The 27,112-nt window shown below is 42.5% G+C and overlaps 2 protein-coding genes across 8 annotated transcripts in view; one reads left to right on the top strand and one right to left on the bottom strand.

Moving 5' to 3' along the window:
* Window positions 1-27,112, top strand: part of LOC110498461 (zinc finger and SCAN domain-containing protein 2) — a 771,911-nt gene that overhangs the window by 518,926 nt on the left and 225,873 nt on the right. The gene's annotated exons all lie outside the window — the stretch shown is intronic.
* LOC110498474 (gastrula zinc finger protein XlCGF48.2) lies at window positions 1,125-26,360 on the bottom strand. 4 transcript variants are annotated; one of them, XM_021575106.2, is made up of 6 exons: window positions 25,604-26,360; window positions 13,736-13,866; window positions 13,357-13,530; window positions 3,475-3,639; window positions 2,748-2,856; window positions 1,125-2,432 (listed from the first exon to the last, which is right to left on the bottom strand). In XM_021575106.2, exons 1-6 carry the CDS (start codon window positions 25,884-25,886, stop codon window positions 1,465-1,467), a joined length of 1,830 nt encoding a protein of 609 aa, XP_021430781.2. In that variant the 5' UTR covers window positions 25,887-26,360; the 3' UTR covers window positions 1,125-1,464. The 4 variants fall into 4 exon arrangements, with proteins under 4 accessions (XP_021430781.2, XP_021430779.2, XP_036809659.1 ...); XM_021575104.2 differs by lacking the exon at window positions 25,604-26,360 and adding an exon at window positions 14,786-15,224; XM_036953764.1 differs by lacking the exons at window positions 1,125-2,432; window positions 2,748-2,856; window positions 3,475-3,639; window positions 13,357-13,530; window positions 13,736-13,866 and adding exons at window positions 11,162-12,960; window positions 24,401-24,916; window positions 25,122-25,246.

Here is a 27,112-nt window from a genome sequence, read left to right as displayed (position 1 = left end):
CCAATGTGCCACAGAGATTTTATTAATATTGTGGGAAAAACTTCTATATGAACATCAAACACTGCTTTTCATTGCTGACCAGCACAAGTCACTAATGTGCATTGTTTTCAAAAGCTCAGAGTAATTAATAGTTTTTCTGCACAATTTGGTTTAAGCCTCCATCACTAACTTGAAGAGAACTAGGGCCTATTACTCGCATCCCACCGCTTCCAATGCATTGTGGAAAAGTGTGCATCAAATTCAACTAGATGAAGAGCTGAGATGAGTATAACATCCTGGCGTATGAGCCATACTCTATTATCAAAATGTTGCATACTACTGAACCTTCTCGTTTGCATATTGGGCATGCGTCATGCGTGATTGCGTTGTTTCCCGCTATTAGTTGATTTGATGTTTTGGGTTGGGGTAATGTCGAACGAGGAGGTAATAAATGCCTAGTTCACAAATTTTGTGGAAATGTATTTTATTTTTTTGAAATTCTTTCTTAGATTTATCAGGGTACTGCAGCACACCTACTTCCCACAGCTATGCTATTAATCTTAATTTTTTTCTCATACTCAAAGGGACCTAGTATCTAGGACGCCAGTTAGGCTATTCGGACACAACCACTGTGATTCAAGTACCTAACAATATGGAGCTATTGGAGTTTATAAAAATAAAAAAATCCATGTGTTGAATTAAGTACAATATTTTGGTTTGACTGAGATAAGGGAAACTCAGTCCCTGTAATGATACAAAAATAACCAGAGTCAGTCAATTTTGTATTTAAATTCAACAAAATGGTCATGTACTTATAACTTTTAAGTACAGCACATTTATTGTACAAAACGATACGTGACAAGTATAATATATTTTCTCACTATGGTAACACTACATTTTCTGTAAATCTTGTACCCTTGCTTTGATAAAAATGTATTTAAAAATACTTTGGAAAAGGTTCAACATTACACACAGCTTCACTACTTCATGTCAAGATAAACTTGAATTAAGGCATTATCCGTATCTCATTATAAAACACCAGTATCAACCTAAAGGTTGAAGGTTGTCACTCTTCATCAGTGAAGCATTTTTATAGACACCATCACAATATCACGCGAGGACAGACGCTGGAGACGAGAAGCAAGTACAAGGAGTGAACATTTAATAAAACACGGACAGGAATAGAATATGGACAGCGTCTGGATAGGGGAAAACAAAAACTACAATAATGCTGACACAGGGGGCAATCAACAAGGCAATGTAGTCCAGCGAGCGCTGATGTGTGTAATAACGGTGACAGGTGTGCGTAATGATGGGCAGCCTGGCGCCCTCGAGCGCCAGAGAGGAGGAGCGGGAGCAGGCATGACATATCATCTAGTCATCATGCTCATTCTTTCCTTAGTTCACCTCATCCAATTCGCTACCACATCCAAAACCACCAGAATAAACTACAAACAAACAAACTACATTAAATGTCACTATACTCTATACATGGGCCCTGTGCATTTTATGTTGGTGTATCCTGAGGTAGCTCCTTTCTGAGAACCTCTTCCCGCAGTGCGTACAGGCGAACGGCCTCTCTCCCGTGTGGACCCTCTGGTGCCTCTTCAGATGACCAGCCTGGGCAAAGCACATCTGACACTGGGTACAGCTGAAGGGTTTCACCCCTGTGTGGACCCTCTGGTGCCTCTTCAGGCTGGACGAGTGGGAGAATTTGGCCCGGCACAGGTGGCAACCGAATGGTTTCTCCCCTGTGTGCATCCTCTGGTGGATCTCCACCTGTTTGGGGAAACTGAAGGCTTTCCCACAGAACGTACACGGGAAGCGCTTCTCTTTGCCACCGGATCTACTGATAGCGCTACTACTACTGTAATTTTTCAATGGGCTTGTGTAGCCATTTAGTGTTGATGCACTGGCATTGTCTGGCATGGTCTGGTTTAACATTAGGACAGTGTGAGGAGGATGAAGGCCAGGAAGTGTCTGTGTTGTCACGGTGTCCATGTTCCAGTTGATAGATCCTAAAGAAGGCAGGCTGAAGGCAGCATCTGTTAGGGGGTTAACCTGAGGTGCCACCTGTCTCTCTGAATCACAACTATAGGAGCAGGAGGGAGCATCGCTGGCCGAGTCAGTGTCTGTTCTCTCTAGCTGCATATGGACACCGCCCTGTCCCTGCAGACCAAATCTACATCTCGCCCTGGTTTCAATAAGTATGTTGTCATGGAGACTAAATTCAGATGTTATTTTGTGTTCCACTCTCTGTTTCTGGTTGGAATTAACAGTGTTGTCCCCCAGCCCAGAGTTTAGGACGCTGTCCCATCCATTGACCTTCACTATGTCGCCTCTGGTTCTGGCCTGCTCGGTGATGTCGTACCCTGAGCCCTTGGCTGCACCCATCTGGGTCTTGGAATCCAAGATGGCCGCCCAGTCTCCTCTGTTAGCCTCCAGCCAACCACCTGCAGGAAGAGGTTACAAAATAGACTTTACAAACATGGCAGAGAACTCTACATATGGAGTTTTTTTTGTAAATTACCTGGTCAAGTTCATACATTATAATGTGTATTTTTTTATAATGTATGACCTTGACCAGTATGACCTTTTCAGACTGTTCTGGAGGCAAAGAGCGGTTCGACCCGGCACTAGATAAACTGGTCACTGAGTGTAAGTTGTATTGATTTCATTTTATGAATGAAGATAAAATAATAGCCAAGTGCATCACTATTCCCATTGAAGTATATATATTATGTTCTCTATATATATGTCTCTCTTACCTTGCTCCCCCATCTTTAGTCCACTCAGGTCAATGCTCTCTGGTCCGTCTTCTATTGTCTCTTCTTTGACCAGCTGCAGATCAGGCTTCCCATCCTCCATGTCTACTGACTGTAAGAGATACAGAGTGAGGGGATGTTGGATCAAGACATCTGATATCAGCACGCTGCTATGGATCATCTTCTGATTGGGCAATGAGGAATTGCTATGAGTACAATGCAAACATGTTGATTTCATATTATGCAAAAGTGTTAGTTGATTTGATTACTTGACACTCTTTAAAGGGATAGTTCAGGATTTTGGCAATGTTCAGAATTTTATCTACATTTACATTTTAGTCATCTAGCAGACACTCTTATACTTCCCCAGAGTCAGATGAACTTGTGGATACCATTATTATGTATCTGCGTCCAGTAATGCTAACTAGCTTAGCACAAAGAATGGAAATGTTTGGGTACCCCTAGCATGCAAGCTGTAACTGAAGACTTCCATTTTTCATTGCCAAAATCCCAAATGGTTTGATAATTCAAAGGCCTGGTCCCACAGTTAAGACAAATTGAATCAAGTCCTGGGCCCGTATCCACAAAGAGTCTCAGAGTAGGAGTGTTGATCTAGGAACTTTCCAAATAATGTTATTTATTATGATCTAAAAGGCCAAACTGATCCTAGATCAGTACTCCTACTCTAAGATACTTTGTGGATACAGACAGTAGTTCACAGTGGGCTCACCTCAGTGAGACTGTGTGTGGTCCTGTGCTGCTCAGCTGATTCCTCTGCGGGTTCAGGAGGAGGTGTAGTCTGGTTGTCCTCCATGACCATGGTCCCCTCAGTGTTCCCCAGACCCTCCTCACACCCCTCCTCCTTCACCCACAGCACCTCTGGACCCTCCTCCTCCTGGATGAGAGAGGTGATACAGATTACACAGACATACACTCCCTCCCTCACACACACAGATAAAATATATATATATATATATATATATATATATATATATATATATTTCACCTTTATTTAACCAGGTAGGCTAGTTGAGAACAAGTTCTCATTTGCAACTGGGACCTGGCCAAGATAAAGCATAGCAATTCGACACATACAACAACACATGGAAAAAACACAAACATAGTCAATAATACAGTAGAACAAAAGAAAACAAAAAGTCTATATACAGTGAGTGCAAATTAGGTAAGATAAGAGAGTACATAGGCCATGATAAGGCAATAAATAGGCCATGGTGGCGAAGTAATTACAATATAGCAATTAAACACTGGAATGGTAGATGAATGTGCAAGTAGAGATACTGGGGTGCAAAGGAGCAAGATAAATAAATAAATAAATACTGTATGGGGATGAGGTAGGTAGATAGGTGGACTATGTACAGGTGCAGTGGTCTGTGAGCGGCTTTGGGGGTGACCAGTGAGATATACCTGCTGGAGCACGTGCTACGAGTGGGTGCTGCTATGGTGACCAGTGAGCTGAGATAAGGCGGGGCTTTACCTAGCAGAGACTTGTAGATAACTTGTAGCCAGTGGGTTTGGCGACGAGTATGAAGCGAGGGACAACCAACGAGAGCGTACAGGTCGCAATGGTGGGTAGTGTATGGGGCTTTGGTGACAAAATGGATGGCACTGTGATAGACTGCATCCAGTTTGTTGAGTAGAGTATTGGAGGCTATTTTAGAGATGGCATCACCGAAGTCGAGGATCGGTAGGATGGTCAGTTTTAAGAGGGTATGTTTGGCAGCATGAGTGAAGGATGCTTCGTTGCGATATAGAGTTAACAGACACCTAGGTATTTGTAGTTGTCCACGTATTCTAAGTCAGAGTCGTCCAGAGTAGTGATGCTGGACGAGCGAGCAGGTGCGGGCAGCGATCGGTTGAATAGCATGCATTTCATTTTCCTTGTGTTTAAGAGCAGTTGGAGGCCACAGAATGAGAGTTGTATGGCATTGAAGCTTGTCTGGAGGTTAGTTAACACAGTGTCCAAAGAGGGGCCAGAAGTATACAGAATGGTGTCGTCTGCGTAGAGGTGTACCAGAGAATCACCACCAGCAAGAGCAACATCATTGATGTATACGGAGAAGAGAGTCGGCCCGAGGTTTGAACCCTGTGGCACCCCCATAGGAACAGCCAGCGGTCCGGACAACAGGCACTCCGATTTGACACACTGAACTCTATCAGAGAAGTAGTTGGTAAACCAGGCGAGGCAATCATTTGAGAAACCAAGGCTGTCGAGTCTGAAAATAAGAATGTGGTGGTTGACAGAGTTGAAAGCCTTGGCCAGGTCGATGAATACGGCTGCACAGTAATGTCTCTTATCGATGGTGGTTATGATGTTGTTTAGGACCTTGAGCGTGGCTGAGGTGCACCCCATGACGAACTCTGAAACCAGACTGCATAGCGGAGAAGGTACGGTGGGATTCGAAATGGTCGGTAATCTGTTTGTTAACTTGGCTTTCGAAGACCTTAGAAAGACAGGGTAGGACAGATATAGGTCTGTAGCAGTTTGGGTCTAGAGTGTCACCCCCTTTGAAGCGGGGGATGACCGAGGCAGCTTTACAATCTTTGGGAATCTCAGACGATACGAAAGAGAGGTTGAACAGGCTAGTAATAGGGGTTACAACAATTTCGGCAGATAATTTTAGAAAGAGAGGGTCCAGATTGTCTAGCCAGGCTGATTTGTTGGGGTCCAGATTTTGCAGCTCTTTCAGAACATCAGCTATCTAGATTTGGGTAAAGGAGAAATGGTGGGGGCTTTGGCGGTTGCTGTGGAGGGGGCCAGGCAGTTGACCGGGGTAGGGGCAGCCAGGTGGAAAGCATGGCCAGCCGTAGAGAAATGCTTATTGAAATGTTCCATTATAGTGGATTTATCGGTGTTGACAGGGTTTCCTAGCCTCAGAACAGCGGGCAGCTGGGAGGTGGTGCTCTTATTCTCCATGGACTTTTCATTGTCCCAGAATTTTTTTGAGTTAGTACTACAGGATGCAAATTTCTGTTAGAAAAATCTAGCCTTAGCTTTCCTAACTGCCTGTGTATATTTGTTCCTAACTTCCCTGAAAAGTTGCATATCACGGGGGCTATTCGATGCTGATGCAGAATGCCACAGGATGTTTTAGTGCTGGTCAAGGGCAGACAGGTCTGGAGTGAACCAAGGACTATATCTATTCCTAGTTCTACATTTTTTGAATGGGGCATGCTTATTTAAGATGGTGAGGAAGGCACTTTTAAATAATAGCTAGGCATCATCTACTGACGGGATGAGGTCATTGTCATTCCAGGATACCCTGTCTAGGTCAATTAGAAAGGCCTGCTCGCAGAAGTGTTTTAGGGAGCGTTTGACAGTGATGAGTGGAGGCCGTTTGACCGCTGACCCATTACGGATGCAGGCAATGAGGCAGTGATCGCTGAGATCTTGATTGAAAACAGCAAAGGTGTATTTGGTGGGCGAGTTAGTTAGGATGACATCTATGAGGGTGCCCGTGTATACGGATTTGGAGCTGTATCTGGTAGGTTCATTGATAATTTGTGTGAGATTGAGGGCATCAAGCTTGGATTGTAGGATGGCCTGGGTGTTAAAACCTCTTAAAGCTCCCCTGAATTATTTCAACATTTTGTTAAAAATCGCGCAACATTTCAACGTCCTGCTACTCATGCCAGGAATATAGTATATGCATAGGATTAGTATGTGTGGATAGAAAACACTCTGAAGTCTCTAAAACTGGTTAAATAATGTCTGTGACTATAACAGAACGTGAACAGCAAGCAAAATCCCAAGAAAAACCTGGTCACAAAAACCACAAAAAAGTATTAATCCGCCAGTCTCTGAATTGTTTATTGCAAGCAAAAATAGATAACGGTGAGCTACAACTCACCACACGATGTCGCCAGTACTGGCATTTTCATTGGTTTAAATCCTTTGTGGAATGAGAAGTAGGTCCTTCCTTTCGTCCAGTAAACAGGAAGAGACTTATGGGAGAGAGACAAAGTACCACGATTTCAAGAGTAGCTGCTATTGAATACAGATCGCCCAGTGATCAATTTGATTGATTATTAACGTTTACAAATACCTAAAGTTGGGTTACAAAAGTAGTTTGAAGTGTTTTGTCAAAGAATATAGGCAACTTATTTAATTTTTAAAAATGACGTTGCGTTTTGGAACAGAGCTTTTGGATGGATCAGACGGGCTATATAAATTGACATTTTGGGTATACATAGACGGATTTAATCGGGAAAAATACCCAATTGTGATGTTTATGGGACATATAGGAGTGCCAACAAAGAAGCTCGTCAAAGGTAATGAATGTTTTATATTTTATTTCTGCGTTTTGTGTAGCGCCGGCTACGCTAATTATTTTGTTTACGTCCCCTTCAGGTATTTCGGGGTGTTGCATGCTATCAGATAATAGCTTCTCATGCTTTCGCCGAAAAGCATTTTAAAAATCTGACATGTTGGCTAGATTCACAACGAGTGTAGCTTTAATTCAGTACCCTGCATGTGTGTTTTAATGAAAGTTGGAGTTTTATCGAGTACTATTAGCATTTGGCATTGCACACTTCCATTTCCTGTTCACTAGGTGGGACACTAGCGTCTCACATGTCTCTAAGAGGTTTTAAGCATGTCCCAGTTTAGGTCACCTAGTAGCACGAGCTCAGAAGATAGATGGGGGGCAATCAATTCACATATGGTATCGAGGGCACAGCTGGGGGCAGAGAGAGGTCTATAGCAAGTGGTAACAGTGAGAGACTTGTTTATGGAAAGGTGAATTTTTAGAAGTAGAAGCTCGAATTGTTTGGGTACAGACTTGGATAGTAATACAGAACTCTGCAGGCTATCTTTGCAGTAGATTGCAACACCGCCCCCTTTGGCAGTTCTAGCTTGACGGAAAATGTTATAGTTAGCGATGGAGATTAAGGTTTTTGGTGGTTTTCCTAAGCCAGGATTCAGACACGACTAAGACATCCGGGTTGGCAGAGTGTGCTAAAGCAGTTAGTAAAACTAACTTAGGGAGTAGGCTTCTAATGTTAACAGGCATAAAACCAAGGCTATTACGGTTATATAATTCAATAAATGATAGCACCTGGGGAGTGGGAGTGGAGCTAGGCACTGCAGGACCTGGATTAACCTCTACATCACCAGAAGAACAGAGGAGAAGTAGGATAAGGGTACGGCTAAATGCTATACGAACTGGCTGTCTAGCACGTTCGGAACAGAGAGTAAAAAGAGGCAGGTTTCTGATTAAAGGCATAGTGTACAGATAAAGGTAAGGTAGGATGTGAGGACATTCGAGGTAAACCTAGGCATTGAGTAATGATGAGAGAGATATAGTCTCTAGAGACGTTTAAACCAGGTAATGTCATCGCATATGTAGGTGGTGGAACAACATGGTTAGTTAAGGCATATTGAGCAGGGCTAGAGGCTCTACAGTGAAATAAGACAGTAATCACTAACCAGGACAGTAATGGACGAGGCATATTGATATTAGAGAGAGGCATGCATAGCCAAGTGAACATATGGGTCCAGTGAGTGGTTGGGCTGACTGGGAACACGCCGATTCAGACAGTTAGCAGGCCGATGCTAACAGTTAGTAGGCCGGGGCTAAACAAGCTAGCAGTTAGCAGACCGGGGCTGGCAAGCTAGCAGACCGGGTTAGCAACCAAGCAGTTAGCAGGGGCTAGTAGTTAGCAGACCAGGGCAGGCAAGCTAGCAGTTAGTAGACCGGGGCTAGCAAGTTAGCCTTTGGGGGACGTCGCGATGGGGGTAAGTCTGTTTTTGCCTCTTTGTGTGGTGACGTCGATAGACCAGTCGTGGAATTAGTATGGTTCCAAGTAGCTCTAGGTAGCTAGCAGGCCTAGCAGGTTAGAAGAATGGGCCTTCAGCGGGCGTCGCACCTGAGGGGCCAGTTGGAATCCTTGGGCAGATTATGTTGGTATTCCAGTCGTAGAGGATCGGCGGGGTTCCGTTCCCCGTACCGGCAGTAGAAGGGGTCCGGATATTGTAGCCCAGGAATGAGCCGGGAGATGGTTCTAGCATGGGCTAGCCCCAGGCTAGTTGGTGCTAGCTCTGGGACGGAAACGTTAGCCAGAAGTAGTCAACCCTGGTTGCGGGGATATGGAGAGAAAAATAGGTCCGTATGCTCTCTTTTGAAATGCGTTGTACGATAATAAATAATAATAAACACACTTTCAACATGGAGTGTATATCCATCCCCACTACGTTTGAGTCCTATACTGTAGTTACAGAATTACTTCATTGTTGTTAAACCCATCATGGTGGACATAAATATGTTGTGGGTAAATATGTGGTTGTGGGTACAAAGTCAGCAATGATACGTCAAAAGTCATTATCAGACAAACCTGACCAAACTATTTTGACATGTACAGTAGATGTTTGTTAGTGTGTAGGTATATTTAGTAAGTGTATATTGGTTATAAAGCACTGTTGGATGTATGCAGAATGAGGTGAGATTATGGCCCATATCCACAAAACTCTCAGAAAAGGTCCAAGGAAACCTGTTAAAGCCTGTTTTAAGACAACAAAAACTCCCAGCTCAGAGTAGCCAGGAGTAAAATCAATTCATAAAAGTTTATAAACAGCAAAGGTACCTCAAAGGAAAGACAGTGATGAAGCTCAATGACATTGTTGCAAATGATGGGGAATAACCAATTGCGATTAGGCATCGCCAGCTGTGAACGCAGACATGGATGATCTATTATGTTGACAAGATATTCGAATGACCGCTCAAACAATAGAAATGTATGTCCTAAACGATGGAAGGCAGGCGATATCTAGCCAACGAGAGGGCAGATACATGAATGAACAACAGGCACAACTAAATAGTTTTTCTCAAAGTTGCCGTAATACCAACCGCATCCACTTATATCAGTACATTTGTAACAGCCTAAACATTACGAAACTTTTTTTGATCAAATAATTTTCACGTAGTTCGACACTCTCATAGGCCTCCATACAAAACATGTTTTATCTCACACGGACCAGGGATTGTAACCCAAATTATTTTCCAATACTTTAGTTCTGAACACAACCATTTTTCCCCTTGTTCCGTTCCACTGATCCGACCAGCAAAATAAAGTTCTGAACCGGATCGAACAAAACCCCCAAAAAGCGATGGTTTATATCGTTCCTTTCGGTTCCTTTTTAAACCTCTGAAATCGAAATGTTTTTACAGCTAGCTCGACACTAAACTACTTCACCAAATCAGTGACGATAGAGCAGCTTGCTATGGAGCGGGCAAGCTATTTACATGCATTGGACAGACAAGTGTTGGGCGCGAGATGCGCCTGTAGGTGGGGATAGAGCAAGAGAGGGTGGAAGAGGAGCTTAGCTTGAAGCACTGGGCATTTTGTTGTTATGACATGAATTGTCTGAATTAGGCCCACAGAATTATACCTACAGAGGAGCGGCTTCTATGAAGGAACTTTGGATGTCTTTGAGCTTCCGAGTTGGCTTAACATTGGACCAGAGATAGCTAGTTAGCTATCTAATAACATATGTGCAGAGGGCACCAGAATTAAAACAAAAACACATCTTACCTTCTTATAGTTAATCAATCCATTGTGAAACTTGATAACTATAGTATCCTTAACTAGCACAGAAAAAGTTAATTAATTCTTTATTTAAAAATCTTTCTCCCTAATATCTGAATCACGCTTGCAACGTCATTAGTAGACAAGCTTCGATGGGGAGGGGCAGATAGCATACACACACTGGCAAAGATTTTCATCTGGCAGGCAGACACTGGAATACGTTTCTGAGTGACAAGAGTGAGGGCTTTGCATAGGCACTTCGCTTTGTTGCGTTTGTGGGGGTGACTGGAAAAAAACGCCTAGAACATAATATACATTTATTAACCGGTTCCCATGCTTTTAAAATAACACTTTTGTTCCAGAACAGTATAGATGACTTTCGTTCCCGGTTCTTATTCTGTTCTTCTAAAAACGTAATTATTTTCCGGTTTTCGGTTATGTTCCCTGAACCAGTTCAAACCCCAAACGTGTACAGATTTTGGGCTGAGTAAATCTTCTCATGTCACCTCTTCCTCTCTGACAACTACTGTGATGTAATCTTGTAATGTAATCCCCCCAGAAGAAGTGGAGGAAATGCACGTTTAGAATCCACCTCCAAAGAATGACAAAGGCTACTTATACATATTCACGAATTGGGTGTGGTAATATCCATGCAGTTGATAATCATCAACAAATAGGACACTGACAGCTGTCAGTGTAGCTAGCTAGCTAGCATGCTAACCTTAGCTAGCTAGCTACAGCGCCCTCTGTAATTATTGGGAGAGTGAAGCATTTTTTCTTCATCAGTGGCTTGTATGCAGCTTGTGTGTGTGAAGGCATGGAGATGCTAAATGTGTTTGTTAATTAACAAAATGTCATGACCACCACAGCCCAACTTGTGTGTATGATATTTCTCATTATTCACAATTTATTTAGGATTATCAGTAATCATGGTAGTAATCACATTGATGTAGAAGTGTTTAGAAACATATTATATTCTTATTTACAACAGAAGTGACACCAAAATGACACAATACATTATTTACCATTCATTTCTATTGGGCACAAAATAATCTGAAACACAACCAAAACAAACTGCAAATGCGCCAACAAATGTGTAGAGTCACAAGCTTGATGTAGTCATGGCATGCTATGAATATGGGAAAAAAATACTTAATTCCTGCAGTCAACTAACCAAATTGCCCACTAGAGACCTCATGGGTGGAATGTTATTGATAGACATTCTTTAAAAGCAAAAGTCAAATCCGATGTTTCTATTTCAAACTATTTGTTATATTTCAGTCTTTGATGTATATGAAGTATAATATTGTTATGCAAAGCCAAACATTTATACATTTCAACTCTATACCAGACATGGTACAAGTGTCTTCTTTTTTAAGCCCATAACCATGTGTGTGAGGAGTGTACTTTTGTTTCAAAGTAGATTTGTTTAAGACTACCAAGAAACACTCTGTGACCCTGATTTAGCCCACTGCAGTAAAAGGTTATTTACCATTCATTTCTAGTGGGCACAAAATAATCTGAAACACAACCAAAACTGCAAATGCATCCAATAAGTTTGTAAAGTCACAAGTTTGATTTAGACATCGCATGCTAGGAATATGGAACCAAATATCAAACTTGACTACTTTATCTAGAAGAATCTTTAGCGGTGATAATAATTTTGACCTCTAACTTTTTGAGAAAAAAAAATATTACTTGTTAAACTAAATATTGTTCTCTGAGCAATTTAATTAGTATAAAATAATACATTATATTTAGATTTTTAAAATGACATACAATATAGCTCAGTGTTTGAATGATTTATTTTATAAAGACATTATTACTCATCTTTATCAAGTGTGTCAATAATTTCTGACCCCATTGTACATCACACAATGTCTGGATGCAATATTCTACCCAGGAATATTCAACACTGAAATCTGTTACTCTTGTTATTCCAAATGAATCTGTGGATCTTTATTGCTGAAAAGTCTTCTTTGTTGTTGATGCAGGGTTTGATCTAAACGTCAGAAGCTATTGAGTGGAATGGTTACTTTCTATGTTAGAGGGGAATGTTTTTTCTGCTGGTGCATCCTGAGGTAGAGCCTCTCTGAGAACCTCTTCCCGCAGTGCGTTTGTATGCAAACAGCCTTTCTCCCGTGTGGACATTCAGGTGGATCTTCAGCTGGTCCTGGCGGGAGAACCTCTTCTCACACTGGGGGCAGCTGTAGGGTTTCTCCCCTGTGTGGACCATCTGGTGCCTCTTCAGGTGGCCAGCCTGGGCAAAGCGCATATGACACTGGGTACAGCTGAAGGGTTTCTCCCCTGTGTGGACCCTCTGGTGGATCTCCACATTCTGGGAGCAGCTGAAGCTTTTGTTACAGAACATGCAGAGGAACCGTTTCTCTTTACTATTGCCTGATGTGGACCCTCCTCCCCGAACCTGGGCTCTAGCCCTGTCGTTTGAGTTCAATACCTGATCGAAAAGGACGCGGCCATGTGAATCGGAAGGCCCCATCGATGTTGACACTAGGTTGCGATCCCTGAACGAGTGTAAAGGGGACTGGGTTGTGACATTTAGATTTGTCTCTAAGCTTTCCCTGTAATCTAAGAAATCTCTGCCCTGTGAGTGTCCGTCTCCTAAGTGACAATCTGCATTCCATGTGGGAGGAGCGTCGCCCTCCACTTTCACCTCATCTACGACGATAACCTCCACTTTCTTATCTTGGCACCCTTCAGAGTATACACTACCACTGTATCGGTTCCAGTCCCCTCTAGACAGATCAGTCTGTGTCTCTAAACCCACGGGCATGTTGCCAGGGTCCATCTCTGTAGCGTAAGAACAAGACGGATCATCACCGCCAGTGTTTAACGTGTCACCATCACCATGGGGATGAACCGTCCTCTGGCCCTGGTGAAATACCGGTAGATACTCTGAGCTAGGTGCAGGAGGACAGCCCGGTCTCCCCAGCCCCAGTCTCTCTGGATCTGATCTGTGGTCAGATCCTGTGTGTAAGAGCCTGTGTGTTACAGTTAAAGTCTCAGTGTCTGTCTCTGGCTTGAGGACGGCGTTCGGCGTTCCACTGACCTCCGTGATGTTGCCTCGGGTCCTGGGTGGTGCTGGGGCGATGCTGGGGACCTCCGTGGCAACAGGGGGTGCTCCAGCCACTTCAGTCTGGATGTCTCTGCTGTGCCGTGGGTCCTCCTCTCCTTCAGGCCTTTCCTGCTTGACACCAGGAACTGCAGCCTCTGTATCTGCAGACTGCCACAAGAAGAGAGGAGGTTATTACCGGTACATGGGTTGAATTGTATAACAATGTCATAGGGAAGTCTTGCAAGCTCCCCTATGGCAGATAAATAAGGATGTACAGTACATGTAAGCAAGTGAATAGCAGTGGGGAGCCTTTCTGAAATAAACTGGCCACATTTGATGTACTGTAAATTTGATGTAATACTATTACATTAACCTCTATCACGATAACTTGCTGGGTTGAGGTTCCACTCCCCTCATCAACAGTGATTGGTTGGTCATCTGTCCATGCATTTTGTCCCACTGGCTTCACAAAGCTCCTGTGGCCTCCAGTGAGATGTCCTTCACCTGAGAGAGTGATTGGGGGAAAGAGATGGTTAGGTTAGCTACTGTCAATGCTCAACGCTACACACTGTCGACAGTTTTAGAATTATAGGTAAGGTAACACTTCGCATAACTGATTGATATACTATTTATAGATTGATTATAATCCATGCATCTTATTGTTTTCAATGATTAAATAATAGGAATGTCTTTGTGCAAGATAAGTAATCAGGGGAATTATTGCATACAATCCAAAAGCTGACAAAGACCCAATTCTGGTTAATTGGTTAACCAACAAGATATAATGAGTGAAAGCCCTGATAATAATGTCCTCAAAGATGGAAGGCAGGCGGGAGGAGGTATATAGATGACTCATCTTTGTATCTGTGCCATTAGAGTCTGCGAGCATGGGCAGCGCCATTGAGGCAATCTCTATTTATTTTAAATTAGTCAATTTTCTTCTTATTCTTCAGCTGATTGCTCCCAACTCATAGGAATCCCCACCCACCCAGTTGATGACTTTAAAATGGTGGAAGCCCTCAATGACAATGTCCATTCTAAAAACGGGTTATATCCATGACGAGTCCTCTATCTATCTCTATGACAACAGGCAAAACTCTGATATAAAGGCGTTTTCCCCCCAAATTTGCAGAAATGTAACTTATATCAGTGCATTGGTAACAACCTAACCATTATGAAACGTATATTGATCAAATTAGCCTCACGTAGGAAATTAGCCATTACATGTTATGTTGACCAAATTCGACACTCATTTACCTCCATACAAAAATGCCTTCCTGGACTTATTTTCGTGGACAGATTTTGAGTTGAGAAAAACTCTCGCTTCGCCTCTTCCTCCCTGGGTTAACGCATCTAAAGTCACACATGCGCAGAGGGGAACGGGGCGACAGGCCCCGCATCCTCGGCCTTCTGCAAAATGTACCTCTTGCCATTCCTCTGTATCGGTCGAGGATCTTGACACTACTGGGACGACTGGCGAGGACGCGCTCCCGTGTCATCTTCATTTCCAGTAGCTGTAGTTTCCTCCGCAATGTCCTGTTTTCTTTCTGGCTTTGAGTTATTTCCAAACGAAACACTGCATAGTCGTCATCGACGAGTTTACAGACCTCTGCCACGGCTGCATTCGCTAGCACCTCCATGATGGAGGCTATTTGAGTGTGAAAAACCATAGTAGCTAACTAGCCCTACCTTGATAACATCTAAGTCCAGTCTCCAGCGCGAATTAAACACGACATGGGGTAAGTATGCAATGCTGTGCAGTTAAGTTAGTCATATTTTGAGTTCCATGGTGATAATAAACGTCTAAATAAAAACGCTAACGTGGAAATGGTTCTTGTTCATTGTTTACTTCCGTTTACACTGAATATAAGTTATTGGTTGGCGTCATAGCTCAAAGGGTGTGGCTAAAAAAAAAAAATTAAATGGTATTTGCGCTGTTCTTAAAATATGCAGTGGTGGAAAAAGTACTCAATTGTTATACTTGAGTAAAGGTAAATATACCTCAATAGAAAATGACTCAAGTAAAAGTCACCCAGTGAAACACTAATTGAGTAAAAGTATCTGGTTTTAGATGTACAGTGGTGGGAAAAGTACTCAATTGTCAAACTTTTTAGTAAAAGTAAATGCTTTACATCAAATTCCTTATATTAAGCAAACCAGACAGCACGACTTTCTTGTTATTTTTTATTTATGGACAGACTGGGGCACAACAACACTCAGACGTAATTGACAAATACAATTTTTGTGTTAGTGATTCCGCCAGATCGGAGGCAGTAGGGATGACAATGCCTTATATTGATAGGTGCATGAATTGGACCATATTGCTGTCCTGCCTGAGAATTCTAAATGTAAGGAGTACTTTTTGATGTCAGGTAAAAAGTACATATTGTCTTTAGGAATATAGTGGAGTAAAAGTTGTCTAAAATAGAAATGGTAAAGTACAGATATTTTTTACTTAAGTACTTTACACCACTGGAAATAAGGTACTGCGTATTACATTTACACATCAAACCTCTTCAACCATTGTCTATTATATTGGCAAGATATTCGAGTGACCTCTCTAAAAATGGAAAGACTTGTCTTTAAAGATGGAAGGCAGGCGGGAGGAGGTGAGATCAGGTGGGAACATCCTAGGCTAATGTGAGGGCCGATGCAAGTGGGAACAACAAGCCAACGAGCGAGATCAAAATGTAATTGTTTGTGTACACAAATCAGCAAATGATATAGCGCAGTGCAGCGAAATGCTTATGTTATTAGCTCCTAACAATGCAGTACAGTACACAAGTACACAAATAATAAAATAAAAAACAAGATAGAGGACTGATGGTGCAACTGGGAACTCAGGGGGGAGGACTTCAAACCATGACGTCAGTGATCTAAAGGTTGAAATGTCAGAGCACGAGAAAGAGGCCCGAGTTCCCCGATTTGGAATTCCAAGATGGATGACCTTTTTTTCCCCTCAGCTGTCTTTAGATTTCAGTTCCCAGTTGTTTTGAACGCGGCATCCTCTTTGTGTCTGTGACAGTATGGACATATTTCTACAGTCTATGGCAGCGCCATTGAGGCTATCTCCATTTTAAAGTAGTCAATTTTCTTCTTTATTGGCTGATTGCTCCCAACTCATAAGAATCCCCACCCAGTTGACTACTATAAAATGGTGGAAGCCTTCAATGGCAATGTCAATGCAAAAATTGATTATATCCATCTACAGTTGAATTTGGAAGTTTACATACACCTTAGCCAAATACATTTAAACTCAGTTTTTCACAATTCCTGACATTTAATCCTAGTAAAAATTCCCTGTCTTAGGTCAGTTAGCATCACCACTTTATTTTAAGAATGTGAAATGTCAGAATAATAGTTGAGTGATTGATTTCAGCTTTTATTTCTTTCATCACATTCCCAGTGGATCAGAAGTTTACATACACTCAATTAGTATTTGGTAGCATTGCCTTTAAATTGTTTAACTTGGGTCAAATGTTTCGGGTAGCCTTCCACAAGCTTCTCACAATAAGTTGGGTATATTTTGGCCCATTCAAATCAAATCACTCACAGAGCTAGTGTAACTGAGTCAGGTTTGAAGGCCTCATTGTTCGCGCACGCTTTTTCAGTTCTGCCCACACATTTTCTATAGGCTGGAGGTCAGGGTTTTGTGATGGCCACTCCAATACATTGACTTTGTCCTTAAGCAATTTTGTCACAACTTTGGAAGTATGCTTGGGGTCATTGTCCATTTGGAAAACCCATTTGCGACCAAGCTTTAACTTCCTGACTGATGTCTTGAGATGTTGCTTCAATATATCCACATGATTTTCCTTCTCATGATGCTATCTATTTTGTGAAGTGCACCAGTCCCTCCTGCAGCAAAGCACCCCCACAATATGATGCTGCCACCCCCGTGCTTTACGGTTGGGATGGTGTTCTTCGGCTTGCAAGCATCCCCCTTTTTCCTCCAAACATAACGATGGTCATTATGGCAATACAGTTCTATTTTTGTTTCATCAGACCAGAGGACATTTCTCCAAAATGTACGATCTTTGTCCCCGTGTGCAGTTGCAAACCGTAGTCTGGCTTTTTTATGGCGGTTTTGGAGCAGTGGCTTCTTCCTTGCTGAGCGGCCTTTCAGGTTATGTCGATATAGGACTTGTTTTACTGTGGATATAGATACTATTTTACCTGTTTCCTCCAGCATCTTCACAAGGTCCTTTTGCTGCTGTTCTGGGATTAATTTGCACTTTTCGCACCGAAGTACGTTCATCTCTAGGAGACAGAATGCATCTCCTTCCTGAGCGGTATGACGGCTGCGTGGTCCCATGGTGTTTATACTTGCGTACTATTGTCTGTACAGATGAACATGGTACCTTCAGCTGTTTGGAAATTGCTCCCAAGGATGAGCCAGACCTGTGGAGGTCTAAAAATTATTTTTCTGAGGTCTTGGCTGATTTCTTTTGATTTTCCCATGACGTCAAGCAAAGAGGCACTGAGTTTGAAGGTAGGCCTTGAAATACGTCCACAGGTACACTTCCAACTGACTCAAATTATGTCAATTAGCCTATCAGAAGCTTCTAAAGCCACTCATTTTCCAAGCTGTTTAAAGGCACAGTCAACTTAGTGTATGTAAACTTCTGACCCACTGGAATTGTGATACAGTAAATTATAAGTGAAATAATCTGTCTGTAAACAATTGTTGGAAAAATTACTTCTGTCATGCACAAAGTAGATGTCCTAACTGACTTGCCAAAACTATAGTTTGTTAACAAGAAATTTGTGGAGTCGTTGAAAAACTGGTTTTAATGACTCCAACCTAAGTGTATGTAAACTTCCGACTTTAACTGTATCTTTATGACAACAAGCACAACTCCAATTTAATGTCGTTTTTGGGTAAATTGCCGAAATGCCACGTGCGTCCACCTATCAGTGCATTCGTAACAACCTAACAATTACGAAACTGATATTCACTCAAATAAGCCTCATGTAGCAAATTAGCAATTCATTTTTTTGTTGTTGACCGAATTCAACACTCATCAGTTTTATTTGTGGCATTCGCCAAAACAACTGGTGTATACTTCACTGTGAAATGCTTGCTTACGAGTCCTTCCCAACGATGCAGAGTTTAAAAATAAAATGGTAACACAAGGAATAAAATAAGAATTGACCTCCATCCAAAATGTCTCACTTTGTGGGCTTATTTTCGACAACAGATTTAGCCTCTTACGCTCTGGTATCTGTTAAGCTCAGAGCAGAGTTGTTTAGAAAAATTACCATAAATGATTGAAAAATAATTGCTGGCTAGATCCCATCGGTGGCAAGGACAGAAACCTATACGTTTGAAGGAAGCCAAAGACAATTTTAATTCTAAATAATATACAAGCAAATTAAAGGTCAACCCATCAAAAGGACAACATGAATTCTCATTCATTAACAGATTTAATCACCTATTTATAGTACATAAAGGAACAGGTACCACCTGATTATGCCAAATTATGTCGGTGGGAGGGATGTTATAATATAAAGGTGTTATAAAAAAGAGAGACATTTATAATTGTTATGAATAGAACATAGGCAAAACCAAATTTAGAGGGGAAATAGTGTTACACTTCAATGAGTGTTTTGGCTATGCCAGCACACCAAAAAACAAGTCTGTCTCATGTGAGAAAAACAGCATACCCAGATGCTCAATTTAGGGATTTAGTAATCAGAGAAGCGCTTCCCACACGTGGGGCAGGTGTACGGCTTGTCTGCGTCCGTCCTAATGCTCCTCCTCCAACGTTGTGACCCAATGACACCAGAGGTAGAAGCAGGATCTTTGAGCTCCCTCCTTGACCTCTTGCCATTGTTTGGGTGTTTGGATTGTGTGTTGTGTGATGGGCTAGGTACCTCGTGGTGAACGCCCATCCTGACATTCTGTATCGGTGCAGTAACCATGAGGTAGCTGAGGAAAGCTAGACCCAGGTCCAAGCCCAGGCTTTCTATGAACTGAGCCACTAGGCACTTCCTGAAAGACTACCACCAGGGGGTTCCACTCACCATTCTCTGTGACGGTTGAATCCCAGGGTGACCTGCTCTGTTCATCATGGATACTGTGGTGTTTGTATCATAGACCCTCCTGTTCCTATCAGCCCCAGGCCCTGCTCCATCCCTGCACTGATACTGTGAAGAGAAGGGTCTGGGCTGCAGACTGGAGCCTCTGTCTCTCTGATGACCACCAGGACTGAGGTTGTTCAGTCCACCTGTCCACTGGTTGTGTTCTGTGTGGTGGAGTCTCTGTCCCTCATGGTTTGTATTTATATTTATTATGGATCCCCATGCAGCTACTCTTCCTGAGTTCTAGTGAAATTAAGGCAGTTTATACAATTTTAAAATCATTACAATACATTTACAGTTTTGATAACACACTGTGACCTCAGGCCCCTACTCCACAACTACCACATATCTACAGTACAAAATATTTGTGTGTATAGTGCATATGTTATTGTGTGTATGTATGTGTCTGTGCCTATGTTTGTGTTGCTTCATAGTCCCTGCTGTTGCATAAGGTGTTTTTAATCTATTTAATTTGTTTTATTTGAATCTATTTTTAAAATGTTATTTTACTACTTGCATGAGTTACTTGATGTGGAACAGAGTTCCATGTAGTCATGTCTCTATGTAGTATTGTGCTCCTTCCATAGTCTGTTCTGGACATGGGGATTGAGACCTCTTGTGACATGTCTTGTGGGGTATGCGTGGGTGTCCAAGCTGTGCACCAGTAGTTGAAATAGACAGTTCGGTGCATTCAACACGTCAATTACTCTCACAAATACAAGTAGTGATGAAGTCAATCTCTCCTCCACTTTGAGCCAGGAGAAATTGACATGCATATTATTAATATTAGCTCTCTGTGTACATCCAAGGGCCAGCCGTGCGGCCCTGTTCTGAACCAATTGCAGTTTTCCTAAGTACTTTTTTGTGGCACCTGACCACACGACTGAACAGTAGTCAAGGTGCAACAAAACTAGGGCCTGTAGGACCTGCCTTGTTGATGGTGTTGTTAAGGTAGAGCAGCGCTTTATTATGGACATACTTCTCCCCATCTTAGCCATTTTTACAGACACCATCACAATATGTTTTGACCATGAGTGCTGTTTAACTACCCTGGTAGGTTGACTGATAACCTGAACCAGGTTGCAGGCACTAGTTCATCTGACGCTTTTTCTTGAGTGGGCAGCTTGATGAAAGCCAGTCTATTTAAATCACCCAGAAAATACCTCTCTGTTGATATCACCTGCATTATCAAGCATTTCACACGTTATCCAGATACTGACTGTTAGAACTTGGTGGTCTATAGCAGCTTCCCACCAGAATGGGCTTTAGATGAGGTAGATAAACCTGTAGTTATATTACTTCAACAGTATTTAACATGAGATCTTGGTTCCGACTTGGGATGGAAGCGCAGAGGCTCCTGATCCAGGGTCCTGGCTCTCCCGCCAGCAAAACTGGAAAAATCCATATGTGTTGATTCACGAATTAAGTATGATTTGGTTAGACTGATATACAAAACTCAGTCACTGCAATGGCACAAAAAATACCAAGTCAGTAAATTTTGTATTTAATTTCAACAACATGGTCATACTGTACACTCAATGTACCTTTATACCTGTGGCAAGTAGAATAACTTTTATCACTATGGTAACCCTTTACATTTTCTGTAAATCTGGTTCCCTCACTTTGATAAAATGAATTGTTGAATACTTTGGAAAAGGTTTAACATTACACATATCTTCACTACTTCATGTAAAGTAAACATGAATTAAGGCACTATAATTTCCTCATTATAAAACACCAGTATCAACCTACATGACAGGTTGTCACTCTTCATCAGTGAAGCATTTTTACAGACACCATCACACCAACCATCACCATATCATCTACTCTGTCTCATCGTACTCCTTCTTTCCTCAGTTCCTCAGTCCCTCCTTCTTTCCTCAGTTCAGTTCAGTATGAGTCATAATACCCATATAACCTAGCGGTCAAACAAGGAACTTTTTCCAATTGTTTTTCCACCATTCATTTTTCCCATGGGGGATTTAAGAAACACTTCAAATAAGGACTGTGTTTCGTGTAGGCTTACCTTGGCGTGACGTTTTGATAACGGTGTAAATCTCAAGGACAAGGTGACTTATCAATATATTCGCCTGTATAATATAAATTGCCTACATTTCTTTAAATTGACAATTCTGTGAACTGTCTTCTGCAAGTTTTAAAATGACACAAACGAGTTAGCAAAGGTGTCAGCTAGAGATGGCTTTGCAGGGATTTGTAGTCTTGCATGATGTCTACTTTGATGCTGAATATATTGATCAAATTCACCATGTCCGGGAGATTTACATGGTTACCAAAACGTCACCCCAGGGTAAACCTACACGAAACATCTGTACTTTACTATTTATATTTTTGACAACTTTTACTTTACTACATTCGTAAAGAAAATAATGTACTTTTTACTCCATACATTTTCCCTGACACCCAAAAGTACATTGACAGGAAAATAGTCCAATTCACACCCTTATCAAGAGAACATCCCTGGTCATCCCTACTGCCTCTGATCTGGCAGATGCAGTAAACACAAATGCTTTGTTTGTAGTGTGCCCCTCTCCATAAATACAATTTAAAAACAACCTTGTGCTGTCGGGTTTGCATAATTTAAGGAATTAAATATTATTAATACTTAAGTATATTTTAAAGCAAATACTTTTAGACTTACTCAAGTAGTATTTTACTGGGTGACTTTCACTTTTACTTGAGTCATTTTCTATTAAGGTATCTTTACTTATACTCACGTATGACTTGTACTTTTTCCAACACTGGTCAGGATCAAAAAAAATATGAAAGGAGCTACAGCGCATTTGGAAAGTATTCAGACCCCTTGACTTTACAGCCTTATTCTAAAACGTATTAAATAAAAAAAATCCTCAATCTACACACAATACTCCATAATGACAAAGCAAAAACCATCTTAGCAAATGTATTAAAAATAAAAACACATACCTTATTTACATAATTATTCAGACCCTTTGCTGTGAGACTTGAAATTCAGCTCAGTTGCATCCTGTTTCCATTGATCATCCTTGATGTTTCTACAACTTGATTGGAGTCCACCTGTGGTAAATTCAATTGATTGGACATTATTTGGAAAGGGACACACCTGTCTATATAAGGTCCCACAGTTGACAGTGCATGTCAGAGCAAAAACCAAGCAATTAGGTCGAAGGAATTGTCCGTAGCGCTCCGAGACAGGATTGTTATGAGGCACAGATCTGGGGAAGGGTACCAAAAAATGTCTGCAGCATTGAAGGTCCCCAAGAACACAGTGGCCTCCATCATTTTTAAATGGAAGGAGTTTGGAACCACGAAGACTTCCTAGAGCTGGGCACCCGGCCAAAACTGAGCAATCAGGGGAGAAGGGCCTTGGTCAAGGAGGTGACCAAGAACCCGATGGTCACTCTGACAGAGCTCCAAAGATCCTCTGTGGAGATGGGAGAACCTTCCAGAAGGACAACCATCTCTGCAGCACCCCATCAATCAGACCTTTATGGTAGAGTGGCCAGGCGCAAGCCACTCTTCAGTAAAAGGCACATGAAAGCCCGCTTGGGGTTTCCAAAAGGCACCTAATGGACTCTAGAAACAAGATTCTCTGGTCTGATGAAACCAAGATTGAACTTTTTGTCCTGAATGCCAAGCATCACGTCTGGGGAAAACCCGGCACCATATTTCAGCAGCAGGGACTGGGAATCTTGTCAGGATCGACGGAAAGATGAAAAGAGCAAAGTACAGAGAGAGATCCTTGATGAAGACCTGCTCCACAGGGCTCAGGACCTGACTGGGGGCGAAGGTTCCCCTTCCAACAGAACAACGCAGGAGTTGCTTCAGGACAAGTCTCTGAATGTCCTTGAGTGGCCCAGCCAGAGCCTGGACTTGAACCCGTTTGAACATCTCTGGAGAGACCTGAAAATACCTGTGCAGCGATGCTCCCCATCCAACCTGACAGCGCTTGAGTGGATCTGCAGAGAAGTATCGGAGAAACTCCCCAAATACAGGTGTGCCAAGCTTGTATCGTCATACCCAAGAAGACTTGAAGCTGTAATTGCTGCCAAAGGTACTAAGTAAAGGGTCCGAATACTTATGTAAATGTGATTTCAGTTGATTTTTAATACATTTGCAAAAATGTCTAAAAACATGTTTTGTGTGTAGATTGAGGGGAAAAATTATTTCATCAATTTTAGAATAAGGCTGTAATGTAACAATATGTGGAAAAAGTCAAGGGGTCCGAATACACTGTAGTATTCCTTAACACAATGTCTGGATGTAATATTCTACCCAGGAATATCCAAATGCATCTGTGGATATTTTCTGATGACAACTAAAATGAATCTTTCTCTTTTGATATAAGTGTTTGTTATAGAGTGGAGTGTTTTTTCTGCTGGTGTAACCTGAGGTAGCTCTTCTCTGAGAACCTCTTCCCGCAGTGCGCACAGGCGAAAGGCCTCTCTCCCGTGTGGACCCTCTGGTGCCTCTTTAGGTCACCAGCCTGAGCGAAGCACATGTGACACTGGGTACAGCTGAAGGGTTTCTCCCCTGTGTGGACCCTCTGGTGCCTCTTCAGGGTGCATGCCTGGGCGAAACGCATGTGACACTGGGTACAGCTGAAGGGTTTCACCCCTGTGTGAACCCTCTGGTGGATGTCCACCTTCTGGGGGCAGCGGAAGCCTTTGTTACAGAACATGCAGAGGAACCGTTTCTCTTTACTATTGCCTGATGTGGCTCCCCCTCCTCGCGCCTTGGCCTTTTGTTTCCTGTGTGAATCGGAAGGCCCTATCGACATGGATAATGGGTCGCGATCCTTGAACTCGTGTAAAGGGGAGTGGGTCTCGACATTTAGATTTGTCTCTAAGCTTTCTCTGTAGTCAAAGAAGTCACTGGTGTTGCCCTGCGAGTGTCCTTCTTCTAAATGAGTTTCATCTGCACTCCATATCAGAGGAGCATCGTCCTCCACTTTCACAGTCACCTCATCTACGACCAGACCCTCCTCTTTCTTATCTCGGCACCCTTCCGAGTATCCTATACTACTGTACTGGTTCCAGTCCACTTTCATTGGATTAGTCTGTGTATCTAATACCACAGGCATGTCACCAGGTATCATCTCTGTCTCTGTAGTGTATGAACAAGATGGATCATTGACAGTCTGTAAAGTGTCACCTGAGTCCCGATGGGACAGAACAGTCCTTGGGCTCAGGTTGCCGTAAAGTAAATACTCTGAGCGTGGAGCAGGTTGACAGCCCAGTCGGTTTATCCCCGTTAAAGTCTCGGTGTCTGTCTCTGACTTGAGGATGGCGTTCAGCGTTCCACTGACCTCCATGATGCTGCATTGGGTCCTGGACTGCTCTTGGGAGGTGGAGGGGTTCTCCGTGGCTACAGGGGGCACACCAGTCTGGATGTCTCTGCTGTGCCGTGGGTCCTCCTCTCCTTCAGTCATCTCCTGCTTGACCCCAGGACCTGCATCCTCTGCATCTGCAGACTGACACAAGAAGAGAGGAGGTTACTACAGGTACATGGGTTGAATTGGATAACAATGGCGTAGGGAAGTCTCAAAAGCTCCATTATGGCAGATAAATAAGGATGCACATGGAAGCTAGTGAATAGCTGAGGAGGGCCTTTCTGAAATAAACTCCACATTTGATTTACAAAGTAACTCGTGTTTTATATAACACTATTACACGAACCTCTATAACATGATGGGTTGAGTTTCCTATCCCCTCATCAACAGTGATTGGGTGGTCATCTCGCCATGTATTTTGTCCTGCTGGCTTCACAAAGCTCCTGTGGCCTCCAGTGAGATGTCCTTCACCTGAGAGTGATTGGAGGAAAATATGTGGTTAGGTATATTGTATTCTATTGACACTGTCTTGAATTGGAAAGAATGTAAGTTAACACTTCTCATAACTTCTTGATATACTATTTATTGATTGATGTATTATGTTCCAGGCATCACATTGTTTTCATTTAGTAAATCATTGGAAGTGCAATAAATCAAGAATCTGGTTAGAATATGATAGTGTCTATGCGCAATATGGGGAATTATTGCATACTGTCCAAAAACGGCCCAAGACCCAATTCTGGGTAACACATGCAGAGGGGAACGGGGCGACAAGCCCTGAGCTCTATATGAAAGGAGACACGCCGTGCAGCCTCCGTCAAAATGTACCTTTTGCCTTTCCTCTGTATCGGTCGAGGATCTTGACATTACAGGGATGACTGGCGAGGACGCGCTCTCGCATTGTCCTCTCTGCGCGGTCCCGTGCCACCTTAATTTCCAGTAGCTGTAGTTTCCTCCGCAATGCCCTGTTTTCTTTCTGGCTTTGAGTTATTTCCAAACGAAACACTGCATAGTCGTCATCTACGAGTTTACATATCTCAGCCACAGCTGCATTCGCTAGAACCTCCATAATGGAGGCCATTTGAGAGTGAAAAACCATACAGTTAGCCATTGTTAGCAGCTAGCTAGCGTTACCTAGTTCACATCTATCAACCAAGTCGTCTCCAATTACATTTAAAGAATACCGGGAGTAAGTATGTGATACTGTGCGGTTAAATTAATATTATGTTGAGTTCCAGGGTGTTAAACGTCTAACAACAATTAAATGGCTCTTGGTCACTGTACACTTTCGTTTACTACGGCTTCTTCGTTTATGGTGTTATGGCGGTCCGTAAACAACCGTTAGAGGTGCATGCCGCCACCTACTGTACTGGAGTGTAGTCAATCACAGGTTACAAACTAAAATAATAAATAAACAAATATGAAGAAAATCTAAACCTTCCTGCCTTATCCTGTACTACTAAGAAAATAAAAAAGAGCCCTACACGATCTTTGAGTCGTTGTCCACCCACATTTTAGAGGGCTAGCTGTCCCACCTGTTCTGCCACACATATATCATAATAGCTCTAATCTTACATTTGGCTGGTGGGGGGAGCTATAGGATGACAGGCTCATTGTAATGGCTGGAATGTAATGAATTGAATAGTATCAAACATATGGAAACCATATGTTTGACTACGTTCCATTCATTCCATTCCAGCCATTACAATGGGCATGTCCTCCTATAGCTCCTCCCACCAGCCTGCACTGCATTTGACCTCACCTACATTCCATGCTGGAACCCAGCATAAACACATGACTACACCCAGTCTCACGATTTTCCATAGCAATATTAATGCCTCCATAGTAGGTCACCTCTATTACATTTGCCAGATGACAAAACTATTCAATAGAGAAAGGGAATTCCATTTACTTTAGTTTTTATTGGCAGACTACACCAAAAAGGTGTATTGCAGCCACCTATTGGGTGAGGTGAAAACTGGGAGACTTTAAAGGGATAGTTCATGCTAAATCTATATATGGCTACAGCCATATTAGCATCGTCAGTTTTCATGAGTGGAAACAGCCAAACTGATGTTAGCAAAGTTGCATGGCAAGTTGCACCTTCCTCCCGAGTGGCGCAGCTGTCTAAGCTGAGGCGCCACTTCATCCTGGGGTTCGATCCATTACCGGGAGCCCCAACCGGCAACCCACAATTGGCCCAGTGCCGTCCAGGTTAGGAGAGGGTTTGGCCGGCAGTGTTTTCCTTGGCTCATCGCACTCTAGCGTCTCCTTGAGTCGGGCCGGGCACCTACAAGCTGACTTAGGTTGTCAGTTGAACAATGTTTCCTCCGACAC

The sequence above is a fragment of the Oncorhynchus mykiss genome, chromosome 19 (genome assembly GCF_013265735.2).
Source record: "Oncorhynchus mykiss isolate Arlee chromosome 19, USDA_OmykA_1.1, whole genome shotgun sequence".
In the NCBI taxonomy this organism is placed as follows: domain Eukaryota; kingdom Metazoa; phylum Chordata; class Actinopteri; order Salmoniformes; family Salmonidae; genus Oncorhynchus; species Oncorhynchus mykiss.
This window is presented reverse-complemented; position numbering and strand designations above follow the sequence as displayed.

Coding starts and splice junctions, on each gene's coding strand:
- LOC110498474 (XM_021575106.2), bottom strand. CDS start 25,886: ATGGCTAACTGTATGGTTTTTCACTCTCAAATGGCCTCCATTATGGAG. Junction 13,867..25,603: donor ATACAGAGGAAAGGCAAAAG/GTACATTTTGAC, acceptor TCACTCTCTCAG/GTGAAGGACATCTCACTGGA. Junction 13,531..13,735: donor AGCAAGTTATCGTGATAGAG/GTTAATGTAATA, acceptor TTCTTGTGGCAG/TCTGCAGATACAGAGGCTGC.